This window comes from Patagioenas fasciata, chromosome Z, assembly GCF_037038585.1.
Source record: "Patagioenas fasciata isolate bPatFas1 chromosome Z, bPatFas1.hap1, whole genome shotgun sequence".
Lineage (NCBI taxonomy): Eukaryota > Metazoa > Chordata > Aves > Columbiformes > Columbidae > Patagioenas > Patagioenas fasciata.
In genome coordinates, this window is record NC_092560.1 from 50059547 (window position 1) to 50082748 (window position 23202).

At 40.4% G+C, this 23202-nt stretch overlaps 2 protein-coding genes across 3 annotated transcripts in view; one reads left to right on the forward strand and one right to left on the reverse strand.

Moving 5' to 3' along the window:
• Window positions 1-10361: 10361 nt before the first annotated feature.
• ATG12 (autophagy related 12) lies at window positions 10362-13753 on the reverse strand. The gene is made up of 4 exons (XM_065860652.2): window positions 13510-13753; window positions 13220-13356; window positions 11668-11730; window positions 10362-11529 (listed from the first exon to the last, which is right to left on the reverse strand). The coding sequence occupies exons 1-4, from the start codon at window positions 13676-13678 to the stop codon at window positions 11470-11472; spliced, it is 429 nt and encodes a 142-aa protein (XP_065716724.1). The 5' UTR covers window positions 13679-13753; the 3' UTR covers window positions 10362-11469.
• Window positions 13754-13796: 43 nt separating this feature from the next.
• AP3S1 (adaptor related protein complex 3 subunit sigma 1) overlaps window positions 13797-23202 on the forward strand; it is a 34064-nt gene continuing 24658 nt past the window's right edge. The window contains exons 1-3 of one of the 2 annotated variants that reach the window (XM_065860653.2): window positions 13797-14044; window positions 16356-16447; window positions 18376-18487. In XM_065860653.2, coding sequence (XP_065716725.1) covers window positions 13976-14044; window positions 16356-16447; window positions 18376-18487 — 273 coding nt within the window. In that variant the 5' untranslated portion in view covers window positions 13797-13975. The remainder of the gene's footprint in view (window positions 14045-16355; window positions 16448-18375; window positions 18488-23202) is intronic. The other variant, XM_071801899.1, reaches the window with a different exon arrangement.

The window sequence follows — 23202 nt, forward strand, 5'->3', positions numbered from 1 at the left end:
CGGGCCCTTGGCCACGCGTGCCCGTTCCCGGTAGGGGGGCCACCGACCCCGGCGGGCGGGGGCAGCCAGAGCCGCCTGCAAGGGCGCACTTCACAGCGCCTGCTTCTGCCTAGCCGCCGTCAGTCCATTCAGCGACCCGGGGTGGTGCGGGCAGGTCCCGCTCTAACCCTTGGGGCAGGCGGGCAGGCGTTTGGCTCCCTGATATCCCCGGTGGAGGGAATACGAAGAGAAGTGGCTGTCGCTGCCGGGCGGGAAGCACCTCTCCCGGCAGCAGCCTCCACGCAGCTCTCGCTCTCCCTGCCAGGCCTCTTTGCGCCTGCCATCTTCAGCCCATTTGCAAAAGGTCTGCGGCTTGCAAAGCGTGGCCTGCCGGTGCCGCCGTTACTTAGACCATAGCGTGGCAAGCTTCCAGGCGGATAAGCTGCAACAAAGGAAGACCGGATTTACAAAAATGGATGTAGAAGATCTATTTAAAAGCTGGAGGTTACATTCTTATAGCCTGTCTGTTGAAAGTGCTGTTCCTTGAAAATCGTGCACTCTACAGTCACATTTAGGGCTGCTGTGACCCTTAGCACTCGGCATGACACCTGGAAATGTAACAAATACGACAAAGGAGGCCAGTCTAAGATGACACACTATTCTTCCACTCCTCAGTCTGTCAAACCTATGCACTGCAGAGCAAACACATGCCATGCCAACCATCTTCATTTCCAGTTCAACTGTTAATAGGATGTTTCTTAGTCATGAATTCTGGCAACGGAATTCACTATCCATGATCGAATTTTGCTTTAAAAAAATCCCTTTTTTTCTTTCTAAAGGAAAGAGTTAGCTATTTACGTCTGTCTGATGACTGCGGGGTTGGAAGTAAGCAGATTGGTGGTGTGCTCTGCTCTAGCTCTGAGGCTGAAAGATGCTCACAATACTGGCAGCTTGGGATTTCACTTAGAGACAGTCACAATGAGGGATTTCTAGCATACGTCCTTTCTCTTCCCTCTTCCTGACCTGTGCATCAAGTACACGTGAGAAAAAGAAGCACCATTAATACAGTAGCTACAACTTGAGAGGCTGGATGGACTCCTGGCTCCACTGCAACTGGGAATACATTCCCACAGATTTAAATGGGGCTGGGAGCTAGTGCACTGGAGTGAAATACAAACGAATGTACATTGTCAGGTATCGGTCCAGAACCTCTCCTGGCAGACAGAAAGCAGACCCAACCTTATCACTACTTTTTTAACAAGTTGTGTATGTGCAAGAGGGAACTGTGATGCAAGCAGACTTTTTAAGGTCTGAAAGAACCTAAGACCATCCTGACTCTCTGAAACACAAATAGGATACCCAAGCATTGGTATCAACAGCAATTGTGTGATTAAAGCAGAAAACACACACTCTTCCTGGAAGAACTGTAGGTAGTGAACAAACACATCACCTTCCTCAGCAACTTGTTCAAACTCACATTGAGAATGAGTGCCTCATTTCTCAACAAAATTTGCCTCAGGTCTGTTTTAGCTATTGGTTGGTGTCAAAATATTGTATGGGCAAGTGGCACTTTTTTCAGTACTTGCTCAAGTATTCCCATATGGGCACCATTAAAGCTGCTGTAGGTTGCAAACAGTTAGAATTAGTGTGAAACACCCTATGCCATTTATTTAAAAGGCAGAATTCACATTATTTTACAGGTTGTTGGAAACACCGCCCAAAGGATTAAAATATTTTACAACAAGTTGTTGTAAAGATCACCAAAATGGATTGTGAAATGAACAGTGAGGTAAGCTTTCAAACATTTTTTTGGTTTTGGTCTATTCTGGTATTCCCAGGATCTGATTTAAATTATTTTCCAACAGTTACAATGTCTCTCTCCTTATTTGTATACCTATAAGTTTGGTAATATTCTGGTATTAAAATTCAGAAAAAAAACCCCAGAATTATGCTTCTGCTGTTAATCCCAGAAACCTCAAAACAATGTTGATGGGATCATTACTGATGCCTGTAAATACTGATAGTAAAAACAAAAGGACATTTTATACCTTTCTCTGTTATGACTAAGGGATCATGGTGGATCTACCTATTGCAGTTTCAAACTGCTGTTCTTGTGTACTGTAGCAGTAAACCCAAATTGCTCTATCCATTTGTCAAAGTTTTTTCTTTGTGTATCAAAACCTTAATTTTCTCTTGCAATAATAGAAAATCATACACTTTTATTTGCTTCTATTCAAAAGTGTTCACACAGTTTTAAATTTTGAATTGTTCAATATTACTTGTCGATCTTTTTTATAGAAGTCCATTACTTGATTGCATAAAAATCACTAGGAACAGTATTTATGGCTCTCCAGCTTGTGTTTTGGCTAATACTACATTGACAGAAATGGTGCAAGGATATGAGCACACACAGCAATTAGAAGATTCTAGTCTCAGTCACTGAGGGTATCTGTCACTGAAAATTAAAAAAAAAAAAAAAAAAAAAGAGAGCATTGTAATCCACACAGCATGGTAATTGTCTTCACATTCTCATTTGTGTTTCTTATAAGGGAGTGTACAGTATTTTATGTGCTGTTTTTTTTTTTTTTTCCTGAAAATCATATATTTATACCCATGTAGAAAATAACTATTGCATGTGTTTCTTAACTGCCTCAATAATATAGAATACTCCTCAATCTGTGGGAGGCTTTATTCCAACAAGTGTAAGGGATGTCATTACTTTCAATTTCATAGCAAAAAGCTTAGGTCCCTTTCAAGACCAATTACTTAAAGCTTATTTGAAAAATTAAGTCCAAAGTTGAGGCAAATCGCACTGTCATTCACATCTAGGTATTCTACAATGCAGGGTGCAACAGTGTGGCTGGTGTTCAGTTCTTCAGGTGCTGGACTGCACAAGGGTAATGGTATCACGGATAGTCACACATCAGTGAAGAATAAAAAACTACAGAAACAACCATTTTTGATTAGAACTCTCCTGCACCAACATGCCTCACAAATTAGGTCTCTCAACCTGCCTTTGGGTAGCACCAGTTCTCTCAGTCCTTTGCTTTTCATGATTAGCAAGTACTTAGTGCTACATTCCCATCAAATAATTCTGCAATAATTACCTTTGCTAGTTACTGTATCTTGTTTCTTTGATAAATGAGCTCTTGAGCTTTGCTTAATGATGGCACACCTTGCTGTTTCTTGCACAAGATACATACTCACATTTGGTTCTCCTGAGTCTGTATGACGCTATGACATCTGTAGGATAACACATGGGTACTTCATACTCAGGTGTTCTAAAATCACATTCACTAAAGTGGATATACATTCTTTGGGCTACAGAGGAAGAGCAAGCATGTAGCTTCACGGAAGAAGCATAAAAGTCTAAGGTATTTTCCTGTATTTCACGTTATATAGCGCTTGTGAAAAGCACAGAACCTCAGAGAGTTCAGAGAGAAAGTGAATTTTTTCTTACATTCCTCATGACATAACTTCATTGAAAGGTAGAGAGGAAACTAACTAACCACTCCTGTTGACACCCCGACAGTTAAAACCTTGTCTTAGAAAATGGGAGTTTGGGCTTTAACCACAGAAACTTTTCTTCACGGACAAATGCCCAACCACTCCACTATTGTTCAAAAGACAAGTGTAAGCACTTCAAGCAACCATTGGACATGACATGTAACTCCAAGAGAGACTTACCAGCTGAAGTGCCTGAGCATATACTAGTATCTCCTATTGGGGTGCAGGTCACAGTGCTTTTCTTCTGACTTAAGGAAAACCTTCAATTAAGATTGATAGAATTAAAGAACTCCAATGTTAATACACTTTGCCTCATGTATTTGGCCTGAATTGTAGCTTGGGATTGAAGATTTTATGATGGATCATCTCATTTCAAATTAAAATTGTGGGCAAGACAAAAGCCGGATCCTAAGTGTCTGAATCCTCAGACTGTTGCATCAAACAACTATTCTGTGACTCTTTGGTCTGTTAAACTAGACAGATGATAGCACTTGAACCCAGTAATGAGCATTAACACCTTCTCCTCCAGATACCTCCACTTTCACCCCTTTACCAATGTTATTAAGTTTCTGTTAACCTAAGTTTATTTATGCTTGCAGAGAGGGCTTTTGTAAGAGAAAATCTGGATCTGCAGCTGGAGTGCAAGTTTTGGGGCTACATAACTCAATGGCAATACCTCTCTGAGGAGGTTTAAGAGAACATTTTGTCACACATAATACCAATAAAATGCTAATAACCTGTGTCGAAGAAACTCACCTTACTGAAATACAACATTGTGTTGTGTAGTCTCAAAGCGTTACAAAAATATTAACATCTTTTCCTTTAAGCTTTTTATGATCTAAGAACTGCATCCTGCATCTGAAAACCTGAAATGCCTCAGTCTATGATGCCCACTGTTCTGTGCCTTTTATTTCACAGGAAGGTCTTTGAAGTCTTGGAAGGATGCCAGTTGCATAGAAAAGACCTTTTGGGTTACAAGCAAGAGGAAAAGAGAGTGTGTGTTGCAAACATCAGATTGCTGTTTGGAAGCAATGGACCATATAAAACAGCAGTTCCCAAACTCTCATCTAGAATAAGAAGGTAAATGATTATGAACCCCCACATCCCGGTGCGATGACACCTTCTGGGGCTGTGGAATAGCACTGCAGCTGTTACTCAGTCATATAACCTGGAGAGTGAGATTGATTTGTCAGTACACAACAGATTTTGCATGAGAATCTGCTGCTTGCACAGTGATTCACCAAAAAAAAAAAAAAAAGGAAGCCTGAGAACAAATCATATCAAATATAGGTCATGCAGTGAATCGCTGGACTACAAAATGCAGTAATCAATGAATGAAACAAGGGCACCATACATTAATTTGTGCCACACACTGAAAATGCTAACAACTACTAAACAGCATGTGTATTGCTGAACGAAAAAAATAAACTGCAGTGAGGAGCTGTGATGCATTAAACCACAAAGCACAGAAAGGACTCTTGGAAGAAATCAATTTGATCTACTTTTGGTGGGAGGTTAGTACTCTATGCACAGAATCACAGAATGTTACGGATTGGAAGGGACCTCGAAAGATCACTTAGTCCAATCCCCCTGCTGGAGCAGGAACACCTAGATGAGGTTACACAGGAATGTGTCCAGGCAGGTTTTGAATGTTTCCAGAGAAGGAGACTCCACAACCCCCCTAGGCAGCCTGTTCCAGTGCTCTGTCATCCTCACTGCGAAGAAGTTTCTTCTCAAATTTAAGTGGAACCTCTTGTGTTCCAATTTGAACCCATTACCCCTTGTCCTACCATTGGTTGTCTCCGAGAAGAGCCTGGCTCCATCCTCCTGACATTCAAACATTAACGAGGTCAGCCCTCAGTCTCCTCCAAGCTAAAGAGACCCAGCTCCCTCAGCCTTTCCTCATAAGGCAGATGCTCCACTCCATCGTCTTCATTGCTCTGCACTGGACTCTCTCCAGCAGTCCCCTGTCCTTCTTGAACTGAGGGGCCCAGAACTGGACACAATATTGCAGGTGTGGTCTCACCAGGGCAGAGTAGAGGGGGAGCAGAACCTCTCTTGACCTACTAACCACCCCCCTTCTAACACACCTCAGGATGCCATTGGCCTTCCTGGCCACCAGGGCACAGTGCTGGCTCATGGTCATTCTGCTGTCCACCAGGACCCCCAGGTCCCTTTCCCCTACACTGCTCTCTAACAGGTTGTTCCCCAACTTATACTGGAACCTGGGGTTGTTCCTACCCAGATGCAAGACTCTACACTTGCCCTTTGTTATATTTCATTAAACTTTTCTCTACCCAACTCTCCAGCCTGTTCAGGTCTCGCTGGATGGCAGCACAGCCTTCTGGTGTGTCAGCCACCCCTCTCAGCATTTATAACATGCATATGTTATAAATAAAATATAAAATATTGACATTGCTCTCTATGAGAGAAACACTTTAAAATAAGTTTCTGTTTCTTTCAGTTTGTGGTATTTATATGAGAAAGCTAAAGTGCTGGCTAGTCTTCTCTGCACTGACAATATTTACTGTGTAGTTTTCTGTTTGGAGCCCTTCTTTTCCTTGAGGTTTCCTGCTTCAAAGCTGAAGAGCTCTTAATGCATTTTAGTTCCTAAGAGTTGCTAGGGTATTAGTTCTGTTACCAGACAGCATTTGAGACGTTTTTGGCTGCTTTAACATCATACATTGATTTTTGGAATTGGGACATGGAACTCAAACCTTTTTTTTTTTCCTTCTTCATACAATTGCATGGAAGGCTTTAGCATCTTAACACTGTACTCGGTTCTACTGATACATATACATACATATATGTGAAGCATTTTCATGTGGAGTTATTCCATGAGAAGATATGGGGCAAAGCCACTGAGATTCGTGTACTTTGTCCTAAATCTTATTAATCCACATTCAGTCATCTGCTTTTAACAAGGAAAGGTTTGGGTGAACTGAAGTACAAATAGTAGCATCTATAATCTGCATCTTTAAAAAAAAAAAACATTGTGGAATCTGGTTGTTGGTAGGGCTTTAGAGCAAGTATATATGAGATGATTACATGGAGGAAAAGCTAGAAAGCAATTTTTTAAAAGTTTTGAGATTGCTCCTAAGTTCAAAGAGGGACAATATTTTTCTTCTCAAAGTTTATTTTTCCTCAATGTGCATACAGGGGAACCAAATGTCACCTGAAACTGGGACTGTGTATCCACTAAAAAATATCCCAAGCACTGCCCTCTGACACAGAGGCCAACTTGCAAAGAGCAGCTTGCATCCACATTATTTGCCTTTCAACCTTCAGAGCAGGCTGGTCATGTTCAAAGTGCCCACCAGAAATGGCACCCTGCTAACTCCTGAAATGTGCACAGGCTGAAATCTGTGCCCGTGACTGTTACACCAACTAACTGTACAGATAACTGAGCTACAGCACCCCAGAAGATTTCTTGCCACTGCTGAGACAAGTGACATAGATGTAATGTGACTGGTTTAATGTTAAGATTTTAAAATGCTCATTTCAGTCTCTAGTCAATAATGTGATTCATTCAACCTTCCTTAACCACTTATTTTAGGATGAAACAATCTCTAAATGAGATTTTGTCTCTCTAGGTATTTTGGCATCAAGTAAAAAGTTTTCTGACTAAAATACAGTGAGATTCACCTGACATCTTATGGTATTATGGCTACTGAAGCAAGTGCAAAGCAGGGACAAGAAAAATACATAGCATTTTATGATTATTAGCCTTAGGAGTATATTAAATATGATGCTAGCAAAGTTGAAGCGTGGTCTCTGCAAATAAGAACAAACTCATTTAACATGCTTTGTTGTCAAACTTTTTTTTTTTTCTCTTGATTATTCAATATAAAACAAAGCTGAATATGCTTTTTCGGTGCACATGGTATTTTATGCAAGCTTTTAATGGAGTCATAATCATAATGGAAAAACCCAGAGCTACAGGTATTTTCCCCCATTTTTGTCTAATCTCCAAGTAGGAAAATGCTGTAGTACGATAATGTCTTGAGTAATCTTAGTACAACATCTCTGAAGAGTAATTAAGACTTCAGGATAGTCAAGGACAGTGTAAGCCAAAAGCCTGTGCAACAAAAAGGAGATTTTGATCTGCAAAGTGAGCATGAAGAGGAGCAATGGATAAACAGAAGCTGCTTTAAGAGTTGAGAGGGGGTTTGCAGACTGGATGCATGAATTTCCACCCCGCGCTCCTTGAATTTACTGCAGATCAATACATTCAAGATTACGTTGTGGGGATAATTAGCACAGATACATTTTCTGTTAATACCTTTACAGTAGCTCTTCAGGACTTTAAAAGTACAGATGACATTTGCTCAATACGCATACAGGCGACATGATTATGTATTCTTTCATTTCATTCTCAAGGTAACTCTAGTTTCACTTAGCTCCTTCATGTGTTCCACGTGCTTTTAAGACTAGTTCAAGCTACAAATAGGAAATTTAAAGTTAGTCTCTAAACCATTGTCTGAATGATAATACACATAAATAATGCTTCCCAGTTTAGAAGTTGGGTAATTGTTACCTTGGAAATAGGATAATTGAATTTTGCATAGCACTATTTTTTAGTACCAGGATGCTGTGAAGTACCGAGTCTTTCCTAAAACTGGTATAATATTTTTTCTTTTCAATACTAATCTTTATTTCGCAATCTTTAAAAATTAGTTTATAAACTGTTTTTTTCCAAGTTGCCTATTCTGTTAATTCAATCACATAAAATCAAGTGAATTAAATTATATTACAAATATTGGTAGCCCAGTACTGTAGCATCTTTGGGTGGACCACAATATGCTTCTAAGTAAGTCTACTCTTCTTTTTTTTTTTTGTCTTGTACCACTTTCACAGACTTGCCTAGAAGGCCAGCCCTTACTTTGATATCCTTTTTCCTCCCACTGTGGGAATTGAACTCAGTTAAGCTAGACAGTCAACACTTTTGCTCAAGGCATGCTGAATACAGAGAGCATATTTCATGTTCTACTCAAGCTTCTGATGTTTCCAGTTTAGTGGAATTATTCTTTTCAGAGATTAGCACACACATTTTAAATCATTTCAGGATCACCTATGATTTTCGATGCTATAACTGTCACTTTTTAAAATATGAGATTTAACATGTCTTTCACAACCTTTTTGTGTTGCAAATTCTACAAGAAATGTGCTGTTAATCATTTATTTGTTCACCTGATACATCTACTTGACATGCCTGCAGTCTAGTCTGTTATTTAAGAATAAGCACAAGGAAAAGTTTCTGCCACTTAAAACAGTCACACCCTGGCTCCAGACAGAGAGCATATGTGGTCCTTAAGGAGTTACCAGAGATAAACAAGCACTGGCTGCCTCCCTGATGTGAGAAAGTAGAAAACTACAGGAGAAGGTGGCAAAAAGGAGGACTCTCTCCATACAGAAGCTACACAGGGGAATTAGTAGAGTTGGAACTGGCAGTTGTTAAAAGGAAAGGAACAGAATAAAGGCATTCTATTAGAGCATTCAGGAAACAGAAAACAAGAGCTTGATCAGATCAGTAGTCACTACATTGGTAAACTAGGGGCCAGGAAATAATTAGTTTGGCTTGGAGAAAAATTAAGAGCAGAAAAAATGCTGGAACAAACAATAATAAATAAATATTGTTCACGGAACAAGCTGAATCTAAATAAACGAATAATGAAAATCCGCATGAGTGAGTTATCCAAGTTCAAAAATGCATGTGGCGAATAAAAGAAATCCAAATTATTACTGTGGGTTTTCCATTACTGGACTATTACCTTGGAAGGGATTGAGGCAAACCATTTTTTTTTCCAACTTTAGAGGATAAAAATTATCTGTAGATTCAACATGAAGCACAGCCTCCTACCATTAACTGGCAAGATACAATGACCTACAGTTCTCCTTTACCTCAAGATCCTAGTGGGCTTTTATTAAAAAAACACAAACAAACAAACACCACCATCCCCCTCTCCCCAAACAAACAAACAACCCCACTCCAAACAACAAAAAAACCCAACCCAACCCAAAACAAAAACCCCACAAAATAACAAAACCAAGCTAAATCACAAAAACCCTGAGAAAACACACAGACCAACCTTCTTGCATCACTTCAGAAGAGAGCATTTGCAGTACATAAGTAGTTTTCATTTGTTAAGGTCAAATGAGGTAAAAGGCACCAACAGAACATTCTTTAAAGAGAGCTAGGCCAGTAACTTATCTTAGGTAAACATACTGCCACACAGGAGACAAGCTACTTAATATCTGTAAGGCCGGCAAGTGGACATATTATGAAGAAGATGGAAATACCTTTGTCCCTGTGTACCCTCTAGTGGCCACGCAAGCTGATACTGGACTCACAGTAACTCAGCGGGCAAGTTCCTGAAAAACTGACAGAATCAGAGCGCTTACCTCTGTAATAGTGCTCTTAAATAGGCAAAGACACATGAGATCAGGGTTCTGAGCTGGCAAAAGTATGGATTATTTGAAGTGTTTAAGCTTACAACCAGTTCTGCCTTTTTAGCTTAATCCAATGAATTCAGGGTTTCCATTTAAAAGGTGGTAAAATGTATCAAGCTATTCACACAGGGAGCATTCAGGGAATGTGCCCGTGTAACTGAGCCACGAACAGAGGCTACATGCAAACTGCAGCAAAATTATTATTCCAGCTGAGTGTTTCTTCTCCAGAAGTCCTCTAAGAGTAGAAACAATCTCATACACAGGTTGCAAAGAGCACAGAAGAGCCATTCTACACAGAACAGCAATGAACGGCTCAAGACTATCATACAAGAATGGTTTAAACTACAACAGGCTGTTTGGCCTGTACGTGCTGAAGAAGTGAATTATGTCAGGGATCAAAACTGTCATCCAGCATAAGAACACTCTGCAAGCAAACAGCTAACATTTAATGTAGTTCAGCTTAAACAAACATAAAAGATTATACAAAAGACACTTAAAATAAACCCATGAAAAACTAAACCCCACAACCAAACCATCCAATAAATAAAAACAAAGGTCAGTATCCTAGTAAAAGTACTAAGTCCTCTCCAGGATGAAAAAGAAAAAAAATCTGTATTATGTGGCTTAGTAAAACGATGTAAAGTGCATTCTATTTTATTGATGGAACATGCAGCTGGTAAAACAGGAAAATAACAGTAGCCAAAAGGAGATTACAGTAGGGTTTTACCATCTTATGTCTATTTTCTCATTAACTGAAAGCTGGAACAGCCAGCTGCACCATTCAAATAATGATTCTCATCATTAGAGAGTGCCAGAATAAATACTTCGGCAACTGCTGAAGTGTTCAGCCTTCAACAAATCACTACACAATTCAGGTGGGAGGAAAGCATTTCTGAGGCCTGTCATTATGCTGTGCCATATAAATGATGTACATAACACTACTGACACAATGAAGGCATAGGGTGAAGTAATTAGTGTATATACTAAAACCTACATGTTAATTATGAGAAAAAAAAATCAAAATACTGTCTTGAAATGACGTGAGATAATGCATTTTCAAGATGAAGACTTCAAAAAGAATAGAACGCATATGGCAGATGTACAACACATCAGAAGTTAACAGAATACCAGGCTACATGTACAATAAGTATCCCTTTTAATAAAAAGGAAATTTTATCTTCAATACAGCATATAGAATGACAGAGCTGCCCAGACCTCCAGACAACTATGAAATACTTTCCCTTCAGATGCAGCAACTGACAACTAAGCAGCAAGAGAGCTGGCTGTACTCTATAGGGGGTAGATGCAGATTTTTTTTCTGTACCCTATATTTACATCAGACACAAGCTATCTGATCAGATAGCTTTGGTAGCTCTCTGCATATGCTATTCATCTGTATATTTTTTATAAACGTACAATCATAAGCAGAAATGCAAAAATCATTATTTCTGTGTGTTTACATGTTGAGTTTAAAAAAGTTTGTCCCTTCTCCATTTTTGAAGACAACACCTAGACAGCTTCATTGCTTGTAATTCATCCCCATGCCTGAGTTTTGCAATAATGCAGTACAAGCTTGCCATCACTTCCAAAACACTGCAAGAAAAGGAAAAAGAAAAAAAAAGAAAAGAAAAAAGAAAAATCCAAGAGTCATTAGATTATTCATGAGCTAGTATATACATAAAGAAAAACAAACCACCCCCCTGCCACCAGATAACTTAAGATAAAAGTCACCTCATAGAGGGTCCCAACTTCTTGGTCTGGAGATGGAGCAAAAGACTGGTTTACATAAATGAACTGCAAGAAAAGAAAACAGAAAATGGAGATCTCCAGCAGACCTCAGATGAAACATTCTGCAGCCAGGTGGGTAAATCCATCCTCTGTTAAGCATTTATTTTATAATCTTTACAGTACACACCAAAATACCAAGATTAATATTTTCACTTCAGTATGGAGGGGCAATGTGACTTCCAAGAGTAATTTCTGGGAAAACAGACCAAGTAAGCGTGATGATTGTGTTCTCCTGCAAGTTGACCCATTAGTCTTCCATACAGCAGCACAAAATGCACTCACTGGTTTAGTTCTCACTCTTGTTTCAAGTTTCCAAACCATTCTCACTATTCCAAATTTGCTCAATTAGATGAACAGTCACAGAAATACAAGTTAGTTATTTTTTTTAAAGTCACCCTTCTCACTTCCTGCTCCAAATGTGAATATGCATATAGTAGCTAGCCCATAATGTCAAAGAAGGCCTTGGGTTCTGCAGTGTGAGGTGTCAATGCATACTAGGGTATCATGTGCTATTTCCAACCACAATGGAAGACTCCATGCTCCGATATATATATATATGTATTTTTTTTTTCCTGGGATAATGAGATGGCAGTTAAGGAATTAAACTGTTGAGAATATCAATGAACAGTAAATACCTGAACTATCAATCTTCTTTTAAATATTAAGCCTTCTGAAAAAGAAACCATGCATGATTTCCAGGTGAAAGAGATGGTTAGTAAAACTGTTTATACCTATATGCTTAAACAAGAGCCTCCAGACCAAGAAGAGTGATTTCACCTATACTGTAGCTACACATTTGACTATATTAACGAGTCTAGCTTTAAGTTTATATCTTTAATGAAAACTTTGAAGTGTATGGATCTTAAGAATTTACTGCTAATTGCAAAATGAGTACAACGACATTTCTGAATGTTCCTGCTTTGCAATGTTATCAGAAGGCCACTTGGGCTTCACAAGAAGGGACACATAACCAGTACTGGTAATGTGCTGCCAAACTGCAAACATTCCAAGGTACCCATTTTAGAAGTCAGTCCTATGACAGCAATTAAATGTTTGAGAAGTAAGTTCTGTAGGAAACTGACACCAATATTCAGAAAGTCAACCCCAAATGCTTTAGAGTTTTTTAGCAAATACTCCTTCCATTCAGTTACACTGTGCATATGAACCTTTCACTGAAACACACCACTGCACACCATGCACACAGCTCTGCACATCAGGATTGGACCAGAAGAAATGGCAACACCGTGAAAAGTTGGTGCTGGGCACACCCAACAGTGACATTGCAGCCTGTCTCCTCCTTACACTGCAGCACATACTTGTAAGAGTTTTACTGGTGCCCCTACATCAAGTTTCCTGCTAAAAGCCGTGGCCTGGATTCACACAGCGTCCCTGCCAGGCTGACAGTGGGACCCAGGATACACAGCGTTCCTGCCAGGGCTGGTCCCGGCCTCCCCCGCCAGGCGCAGGGCACGCCGGGCCGGGCCGCGACCCCTACCAGCTGCTCGGAGGCCATCAGCTTGAGAAACTTCTTAATGAAGTCAACGAGGCCCTGGATGGTCCGGGTCCGCTCAACCGCCCATTTCTTAGTCTTCATGATCGGGGTGTCGCCCACGGCCTTCAGCAGGATGTCAACTGCCGGGGACCAACCAGAGTTAACACCGCCACCGCCCGCCCCGTCATTGGCCAGAGCCACCCGCTCCCACCACCCATTGGCCAGTGGGCCTGCCCGTCACCGCACCAGTTCACCCGCCCGCCAGCCCTGACGGTGACTTCTCGCCCCATTACTTTTCTTTTTTGTGTCGCAGGCGGGCTCCTCGGTGCCCGGCGAGCCGGCCGGAGCGGAGGGCGCGTCGGCAGCCCCCGCTGCAGCTCCGCCTTCCGGAGCTTCCTCCCCGCCCTCGCTTCGGCCCTCGCTCTGAGGGGAGGCAGGCGGCTGCTCCTCTGCCTCCGCCATGCTTCTCCCCGCCTGGCGGAAGTTACGCCAGGGCGCTCTTCGAGACGTTTTGTCCCTTGCGGGACGCCGCCTTCCCGTCAGGTGACGGGGCGTGAGGCGCGTCACGTGCGAGCAGGAGCTGTTCCGCCGTTAACGGCTGCGGGTTGCCGGCGACGTGGTGCGCGTGACCCGGTGCCGCCGCCCCGAGAGCGGGGGGGGTGGGGAGGGGGAGGAGGAGGAGGAGGAGGAGCGCGGGCGCAGCGCAGCGCAGCGAGGTCGGCGGCTGCCGCCGCCGCCGCCCCCCCACCCCGTCCCACCATGATCAAAGCCATCCTTATCTTCAATAACCACGGCAAGCCGAGGCTCTCCAAGTTCTACCAGCGCTACGTACGGGCGGGCCGGGGCTGCGCGGGGGCTGGTTCCCGGGCGGGGGCGGAGGGCGGCCGGCGGTGCTGAGGTGGCGGGTGCAGCCCGCGGGTTTCCTCGGGAGCGGCGGTGGCGGGGTGCGACTGTGGGGACCCGCCGGCCTGGGCCTGCCCCGGCACCTCCGGCAGGTCCTGTGGCGCAGTGCCGCGGTCGGGGTCGTGGGCCCGGAGCGGCGGAAAATGGGGGGTACTGAAACCTTGTGGGAGCCCTCATTGGGGAAAACGAGATTTCGAAGAACACTCTTCTCCCAGCCAGTGTGCTTATCACTGGAAACTGTCCTTTAATAGTGCCGAAGATGAAGGAAGGGGGCCTTGTCCAACGTCAAAGTTGGTTCACCGAGCTCATTTGTGGAAGCAGGACTCTGAATTCTGCCAGGCTTTCCAGCCTGACTTTAGGCTGTGTGCCATCGTGCTGTGGAAGAGGTATTGGAATTGGGAAGACGAGTTTTGTGAGTTTCACAAGTTCAATAAGCAGAGTTTCCTTTGGAAACTTTCAGAATATTGTAAAAATACGGTTGACATGAAAAAGTGATGTGATCAAATAGCGCAGTATACTCCGTTACGTGGGAGCAAGGAGCAAGGCAGCCCTGAAAATGCAGCACAAGCACTTGATCTGAATGGAGAGTGCAGCCACAGGGAATTAAGAAGCAAAGTGGGAACAGTTGATTCAGTTCAAGGATTTAAGAGCTTTTAAGGTGATGTTTTGATTGTGTATTTCTGAGCAAATAAGCTAAGCTTTGCTTGGGCTGACCTTGGGTATTAAAACATCAGAGAACAAATGATGCTTCCCAGAATTATATAAGCAAAATATTATTTTTCAGTAGTGCTATTACTTATGTGGATTTGTGGCCACTTATTGCAATTCTGGCTATTATTGTGTTCATATTTAACTGTATGGGAAGGGATGTATCTTGCTTCTACATTTCAGAGCAGAAGTTGTGACTGTGATAGTTCAGCTTGCAGTGTCAGGCCTTTAAGAGACTGTAACTGATACAGGTCGTTGCTATGGATGACTGAATTTGATCCCCTTTTAGAAATGCTGTATTGGGAAATTCTAATATGGCTGTTTGTGAAAACATTTTTAAAACTTTGTGCATAGGGGCATATTCTGAAAATGAAAGTCACTATAATACTCAGTATCTCAGTTTCTTAAGGAGAAAAGACATTGTCTCTTTCCTGCTCCTGTAGAAATACAGGCAAGTAACTGAGGTAACTGCAGCAGCGCAAGGGAGGCACAATTTACGGAACACAAACTGTAGGAGCAGAAGAACCTGTACTTTCTTATTCTGTGTTTTATGGAACAATTTAGTGTTGCTGGAACTTTTTGCTGATTTCTTTTGGTGGTTTTTAGAGGTCGTTTGTAAAACAACACATGAACTACACCGATGCCAGGCTTTGATTGATTAGCAATCGTGCAGAGTACTGCAGTGTTCTAGCTGAAATCATCTAAGATACATGCATGAGTTTTGCTTAGAGTGTTTTTTCACATAGTTGTTTAAAATACTGACTTACACGTTTGTCCAGGGATGAGGGCTATCTATGCATGGTTAGGGTTCTGTGGTATAAAAAAAATATACGATTTTAGGAATGGTATCTAATTTTTTTTTTACTGTGGAAGTACAGACTTATTAAAAATAGGTCTGTTCTTAAGAAGGGTTGCAAAAGCAAGTGTGTAGGAATGATGGAGTTGTAGTGGGGATCCAAGAAGAGTCAAGCAAATTCAAATTCAGCAGTGATATCTCTAATCTGCTAGATGGGAAGTTAATGGCTTAAGAAAACCTGGTGTATTTTAAACTATTTCTGTAAGAATTATGTATTGTGGGATTTTTATCTTCCCTGTGCCCAAACCTTTCAAGCCTTTGATACTTTGTGTTTTGTTGGTTTTTTCTCCTGTTCACAGATGAAAGTAGTTTCAAAGCATGTCAGTAGCTGTTCAGGCTATGGTGGAAATAGAAGAATTTTAGAATACTTGAGAAGACTTCCTGTTTACTTGAACAAACTATTTGAGATTTTTTTTTTTTTTCAGAATTTGCTTTATAAACACAGTTTTTTCACAGTTGTTTCTCAGTAATGTATTCTTCTGCAACTTGTAAAAATGTGGTTTTGGGTTGAAATTACAAAACCAATATCCAGCTTCTTAGGTGGCAGATTTAAAGCTTCAGAAGTAGATAATTTGAGGGTGCTGATATACTTTGTGTGTTATTTGTTAGCTGTGTGTGCTATGCATTGTTAATCCATTTTAGCTTCATACCAAAATATTTTTTTTTTCATAGAGTGAAGATACGCAGCAACAAATTATCAGAGAAACTTTCCATTTAGTATCAAAACGTGACGAAAATGTCTGTAATTTCCTAGAAGGAGGATTGTAAGTATCAAGTTTGAAATAAATGCCGAATACTTATTCACTAACAGATTTTATTACTTCTGATTGTAGCATAACTGTTTTTACAGTTGTAATGTAACTGAGATAACTGATAATGTAACTTGAGATATTTTAATACACAAAGAATAATACGTTCCACCAGGTATATATATTCTTTACTAACTGGAGCATAAATAAATAAATAAATGTGTACCAAAATGAGTTAGGCAATAAAACTTTTTTTTTCCCCAGTGCTGTAACTGACACAGCATCCTATCTAGTACTATAATCGTTTCAGCCACAAGATGGGGGAAAAAACAGGCAGATAATGTCTAATCAGTTTCCTTATAATCAATCTAAAGATTTTTGGTTTTATTTTAGGAGGCATTGGCATTTGCTTAGGTGTACCATGTCAGCTATTATGTCTTTTTATTGATCAGGATGATTCCCAATTTATTGAGTATTTTTGAAACTAAAATAATTCTCTTCCAACTACTCAACTGGTGATTCTACTGTTAGGTTCTTGGAGATGATTATAAGCTGGAAACACACTGGCTTGAATTTTGTAAGTGAAAGACAGAAGCCATTTGGAAACTTTTAAAAAAAACAACAGCTGTGCAACAAAAAGAAACTTAAGACAGAGGACACAATTCTGGCTTTCCTCCTAGTGCTCAATTCTGGAGTTTCCATTTCAATATATTTTTTCAGTGTTTTTTTGTTTTTTTTTTTTTTTCAGTGCAGGGATTGGTTTATAGTTTGCCATTTACCCAAAGACCTCAACAGTTTATAATATACTAAATCTGTAGAATGAAGAATTTGAAAGAATTGGTAAACAAAGCACAAAAAAGGAAGCTTCAGTTGCCATTTCTTCCATATTTGTTTGTAATATTTTTGTCTGGTACTTCTTAACCATAGTTCATGCTCTTTAGGAACAAAAGGTTCCTCCTCCCCACACCCAAGCATCAATGCAAAGCAATGTGCTGAAGCAAAAGTGACCTAAAAGATTTATTGTTCTTTTTACTTATTGTGTATTATCTCTATGATGAAGGCAGAAACTGAAGGGATGAGTTACAATTTACCAAACAGGTGATTCAGTTCTGCCATTGAATTAAGGGAGAATTATGATATTCATAGCCATGTAGGTTTAGGTTACAAAGTATTTTCATTTCTGTTTGAGTGGACCTCCTGCTGCTCAAAGCAAATGTCAGTCATCTGAAGAATATATCTTCTTATGATTTATGTACCTTCTTTGGTAATTATGTAGCAGAAGAGTGGAAGGAAATACCTGTTGAGACCTCTTCTCAGTCAGTAACTCAGTAGTGAGTCCATAAAAATTTAATTGCTTCTGTGACTTTAACATTGCATCACAAACTATTAGTTATACTATAGTCTCATTTCTGAAGATATCAGACATTTTGTAGCACAAGTGTGTTACATATTCTTCCTTTTTAAGAGGACCATAAGCACAATTTAAGGCTTTTTCTGTAATCCAAATGCCAGTCTGCATTATAGTTTTATTTTTCTGTTGATGCTCCTCGGAGAAGGGCAGTGAAGGCTCTGTTAATGTGTAAAGCAGATTAATACCTGTACAGTGCCCACTAGTGTGAATGGAAGTGAGTTTAATACCCATTTTTTTATGAAACTGAATGATCTGTTTGAAGTATTTTTAAGAAAAAGGTGCATATGTTGATGCAATTATTATCCATATGGGTAACAATAACTGTGCTTGTATAGTAAATGTAACTTGACCTGTCTTGGTAAGTATTCTGTTGTGATTATACCACAAAATAAAAATTGTGGTACAGTTGTATTTGGGAAAGCTCCAGGCATCCATTAACAATAGGCCTTCTATTAACTGAAATAACTGTGAGGATTTGCTCAGCTTATCCTGAGATGTGAACTTAAGCCTTCCTCTTTTTTTTCCTGTTTAGATTAATAGGTGGGTCTGATAACAAGCTCATTTACCGACACTATGCCACCTTGTATTTTGTCTTCTGTGTGGATTCTTCAGAAAGTGAGCTTGGCATTTTAGACCTTATACAAGTAAGTTTTTTTGCTGCTTGTTTCTTTTTAATAAGTGGAATTTTACAGTTAAGTACCTTAGACCTCCCATATTTAGCTGTGCCTTTTTCTGCAATATTTGAAAGTGAAGGTGGCTTTCATGCTGTGAACACACCCCAAGTGCTGAGTATTACTTTTAGACTGTTAGCAGTTTTCTGGACCGTCTTTGAAAAACTTGTTTCCCAAGTTAGTGAGAGAGTACGGAAACTGTTTGGAATGCACTGAACAATCAGCAGCTACCTTTTCTGCACATTTTCAAGGCCTTGTTTTGGCTGCAATGGTGCAGTTCAAACATTTCCTAGACAAGTTTAGATTATGAGAACTTTGATATGTAAAGCTCTGTCTGTGTGTGTGGGTATACACACACACACACACATGTATATATATATATATGTATTCACTGTGAGCAGATAATGGATTAACACATTTAAAACCGCTTTAGATGAAACTTTGCTTGTGGCTTATGAGCCTTTTTGGACAGATCTATGCTAGAAAATGAATGCAAATGCTGCCCTAGGAATATGTTCTGCACCATGGGGTGGGTGCAGAGAGGTGAGGAGGAAGAGAGCCAGTACAAGTTCTTTCTGGATCTTAGTAAGAAAGGCTCAACAGCAAAATGGCTTAATAATTGTTCAATAACACACAATAGGAAGATAAATGTAGGTAGTAAATATTTCATCCCTTCAGGTGCTAGGCATCCCATGTTCATACAGCATCCAATGGAGCCCAGGTAAATTTTCCCACAGTGTGCTGTACAGAGTATATTACGTCCACGGAGAGAAAATCTGTTTTTTTGACCTTTGAGCTCTTTTATAATTTCCTCACAAGAAAGCAACTCTGTTCCTAAAGAATGTTATCATGGGAACTTCTTGCTACACTTTGAGGTACAGGCAAGGCCATGTGGGTGGTGTAATCACCAGTACTAAGTGGGAGCTGCCTGCAGGCTCCTCTGTTACAGTGAGCTGGCTGAGTTTATCCTGCAGCCAAGGAATTTGTGCAGTGCAGCACAGGCCTGTATCTACTTAGGTTAAGTATTATGTGGATCACTAACTCCTAAACATGCAACAGCCACTTAGTCAGGATCAATACGTTTCACTCCTTGATCCACCTATGGTGTACCTTTCCCAAACACATTATAAGTTAGAGATTACATGAATAAGATATAGTCTTTTCAAGCCCAGTAGAGCAGATATGACCTGTTCAAGATCACTGAATCCTCAAATACAGTGTCTTGTGCAAGGTTTCCAATACAGTATGTATGATTTAAACTGTTATATATGCCTGTGTCAACTCAGCAACAAAAATCATGTCTGGTAATACAAACACATGTATGTGAAGAGAACTCTGATGACACCAGGGATTTTTCAACTTCAAATTTGCACATAAACAATTTCACTGATGATTGTTAGTGTAGTCAGATGTGGCAAAAAATAGTTTCACACCATGAGTGATTTATGTCATTACATAAGATGGGTCTTGTATGTATGTGTATATATATATATATTTATATATATAAGCTTGCACATCAAGATTATTGATTTATTGTGTAAGTAAAATCTGTTTTATCCTGAGATGTGGCTCTGTATCTATTGATTATTTCACTGCAGAAAGCACTGTGAGCTTTAAAGGCCTCATAGTTCCCTGCAGACCTTTCCTGGAGCTAAGTAGATTCTCATAGTCACCTGTTAGTGTTCAGAACAGCTCTTCAGTGTACAGTGCTTTTCTGGACAGTAGATCCAAATTGTCTTTCAGAGTGACTGTGTGTTTGTTTAGCAGGGAAGGAATCTCTTTTTGTAGATTCTTATATTGTCTTTGGTCATAGAAACATTCTTCAATATCTGCACAGTGCAAGTTACTGAGTGAGGGATACAATGGCCTTACCTGTTCTTAGCAGTTTGTTTTACAGTTGCTTAGTTGCATAGTGTGTCTTTTTACTTGGAAGTGCTAAAATATTTATGAACTGGGAAAAGAAGTATGTTAATATTTCATTTGACTTTCGGATGTTTTTCACATGAAGTGGATGTAATAAGTATCTTATGCTTGATCAGATGGAAAGTATAGGAAAGGCTATCTAGGCTATCTAGGTCAGTCAGGTCTGACCTGTTATATTTTGCAGGACTACTATGTTAGTTCAACTATGATTTATTCATTATGGTATATTAAAAACTTCATATCAGTAACTTGCAGTTACTTCCAGTTACACAGTGTAACATAGATTCTACTTGAAGGTGTTGAAGCAAATTACTTGAGCTTACTACTACCTATATTTATACAGCCTTCAAACTCTCTGAATGCGGGAGATCTTAAACTTTTCTTAAAATGGTAGTGTTTCTTTTGCCAGAAGTAGTTTGATGAATTTCAATCTCTCAGTCTTTATATTGCACAGCTTTTCCATTGAGCATTAATTACATGCTAGTAGAGGTACTTTTTTCTGACCTGTATGATTTGGTTTATAAATACATCCTCGCCACAGCATCTGCAGCTGTTCAGTATTCCCCTTTCTCTAGATCATTATAATTCAACCTGCTAATTATCATAGAAAGTATACAGAGATTAATTAAACCTTTTTAATTTCCAGTTTGGCTCACAAGAAGGATCTGTTTAATCCTCTTAGCAAGCAGAATTAAACATATATTGCACTGGAAAAGTGCCCTCAGAAAGTTTATTATTACATCTCAATCCCATGTGCAACACAGACTGGCAGTATGTACACATACACATCAAGCAAATAAGCTTGTCTGGTTTTTGTTGAGAAATATTGAGCTGTTTTCATGCACTTAAGAGTTTTCTGTCGTGTAAACTGAATAAATCTGATATCACTATTGGTTTATTTTAGGGTTGGGTGGAAAGTAAAGGGCAGGAATTATGAACAAATAACATTTTGCCCTAAAAAGCCTTTTTGGTAGTGCATTAAGTCTATTGGTAGGTCTGCTTGAAAAACGTAGCATGCTTCTGTTTTGACTAATCAGCAGGGCTTGTACAGTCTTTCCCTTATGCTGTAATCTTGGCATTCTCTATGAGTATTTTTAAAACAAGTATATTGAAAGAAAACAGGGATGTTGGTGTAAGTGTGGGAAAATACAGTGGCTGACCCAAGGACTTCCCAATTAGAAAGGCTGTGGAAATGCTGTAATTGATTTCATATGCTTGCAATGATACTGAATGATGACTTAATAAAGGTCACTCGTAACAGAAACCAGTCTTGTGTATGGAGAGCTGGCTATAGATTCACAGAACATTTTGGGTTGGAAGAGACCTTCAAAGCTTATCTAGTCCAACCCCCCTGCAATGAGCAGGGACATCTTCAACCACATCAGGTTGCTCAGAGCCCCATCCAGCCTGGCCTTGAGTGTCTCCAGGGATGGGGCATCTACCACCTCTCTTGGCAACCTGTGCAAGTGTTTTCACCATCCTCATTGTACAAAATTTCTTCCTCAGGTCTAGCCCGAATCTCCCCTCTTTTAGTTTAAAACGATTACCCCTTGTCCTGTCGCAACAGGCCCTTCTCAAAAGTCTGTCCCCATCTTTCTTATAGAACTGAAAGGCCACAGTAAGGTCTCCCCAGAGCCTTCTCCAGGCTGAACAACTCCAGCTCCCTCAGCCTGTCCTCACAGCAGAGCTGTTCCAGCCCTCTGATCATATTGGTGGCCTCCTCTGGACCCTCTTCAACAGGTCCGTGTCTTTCCTCTACTGGACCTAGAACTCCAGGTTGGGTTCTTACCAGAGCAGAGGGGCAGAATCAATCACCTCCCTTGACCTGCTGGCCATGCTCCTTTTGATGCAGTGCAAGATACCATTGGCCTTCTGGGCTGTGAGCCCACGTTGTCAGACCACATCCAATCTTTCATCCACCAGCACCCCCAGGTCATCTGCAGGGCTGCTCTCAATTCTTTCAGCCCCTAGCCTGATCACACTATATGATCAGACTATTACGTTCTAACCTAGTTGGAGTCTCAAGTAGCATTTGAACAGTCAGAAGCACTGATGGAGAGGACTCTCCATGGCAGATTGAATTAATTCTGTCTTAAAGTTTACCGTTGCTGTTTAACCTAGAAAGAAGGATGGGATATTCCTGAGTTACTCCTGTTCCTTTATTTTTTGTACCTGCTTTTGTTAGCATTTGATGTTGCCTGGCGTCAGAGGCATATAATTGATTAGGTGTTCTGATTTTTCTGCTAGCCTTGTTATCTTCCCAGTATTAATGTATGTTTTATTCCACTAACAATGTGGTATTTTCATTCCTGTACTTCACTCTCCAGGTGTGTATCTGTCTTTATTAAAGCATATTTACTACAAAAGAAAGGTGTGGTGGTTTTTTGTGTAGTTTTTGTTGGTGATGTGTTTTTGTCTTTTCATCTTTTCCTGTTTATTTGCATAGAGATGTGAATGGGTTTTTCTTTGAACTATAAAGGATTACAATTTCAAAAATAAAGCACAAGGGGGAGCTCGTCATTCGTTGTGCACGTATCCTTCTTTTCCTGCTATTTAACTAATTTATTTATTTATGTTTCTTTTCCAATAACATCACAAAATGCTTTTGAACTGACATGGGGGGGGTGTGTCCCGTAACAGTTTATGTGTTTTCTCCTCTGGTTATTTTAATTGACAAGTCTGCAGCATCAGAGGTAATTACTGAAGTACTGGAATTCCAGCACTGCATACCATAGTGTGCAATTCATTTGACTCTCAACTAGAAC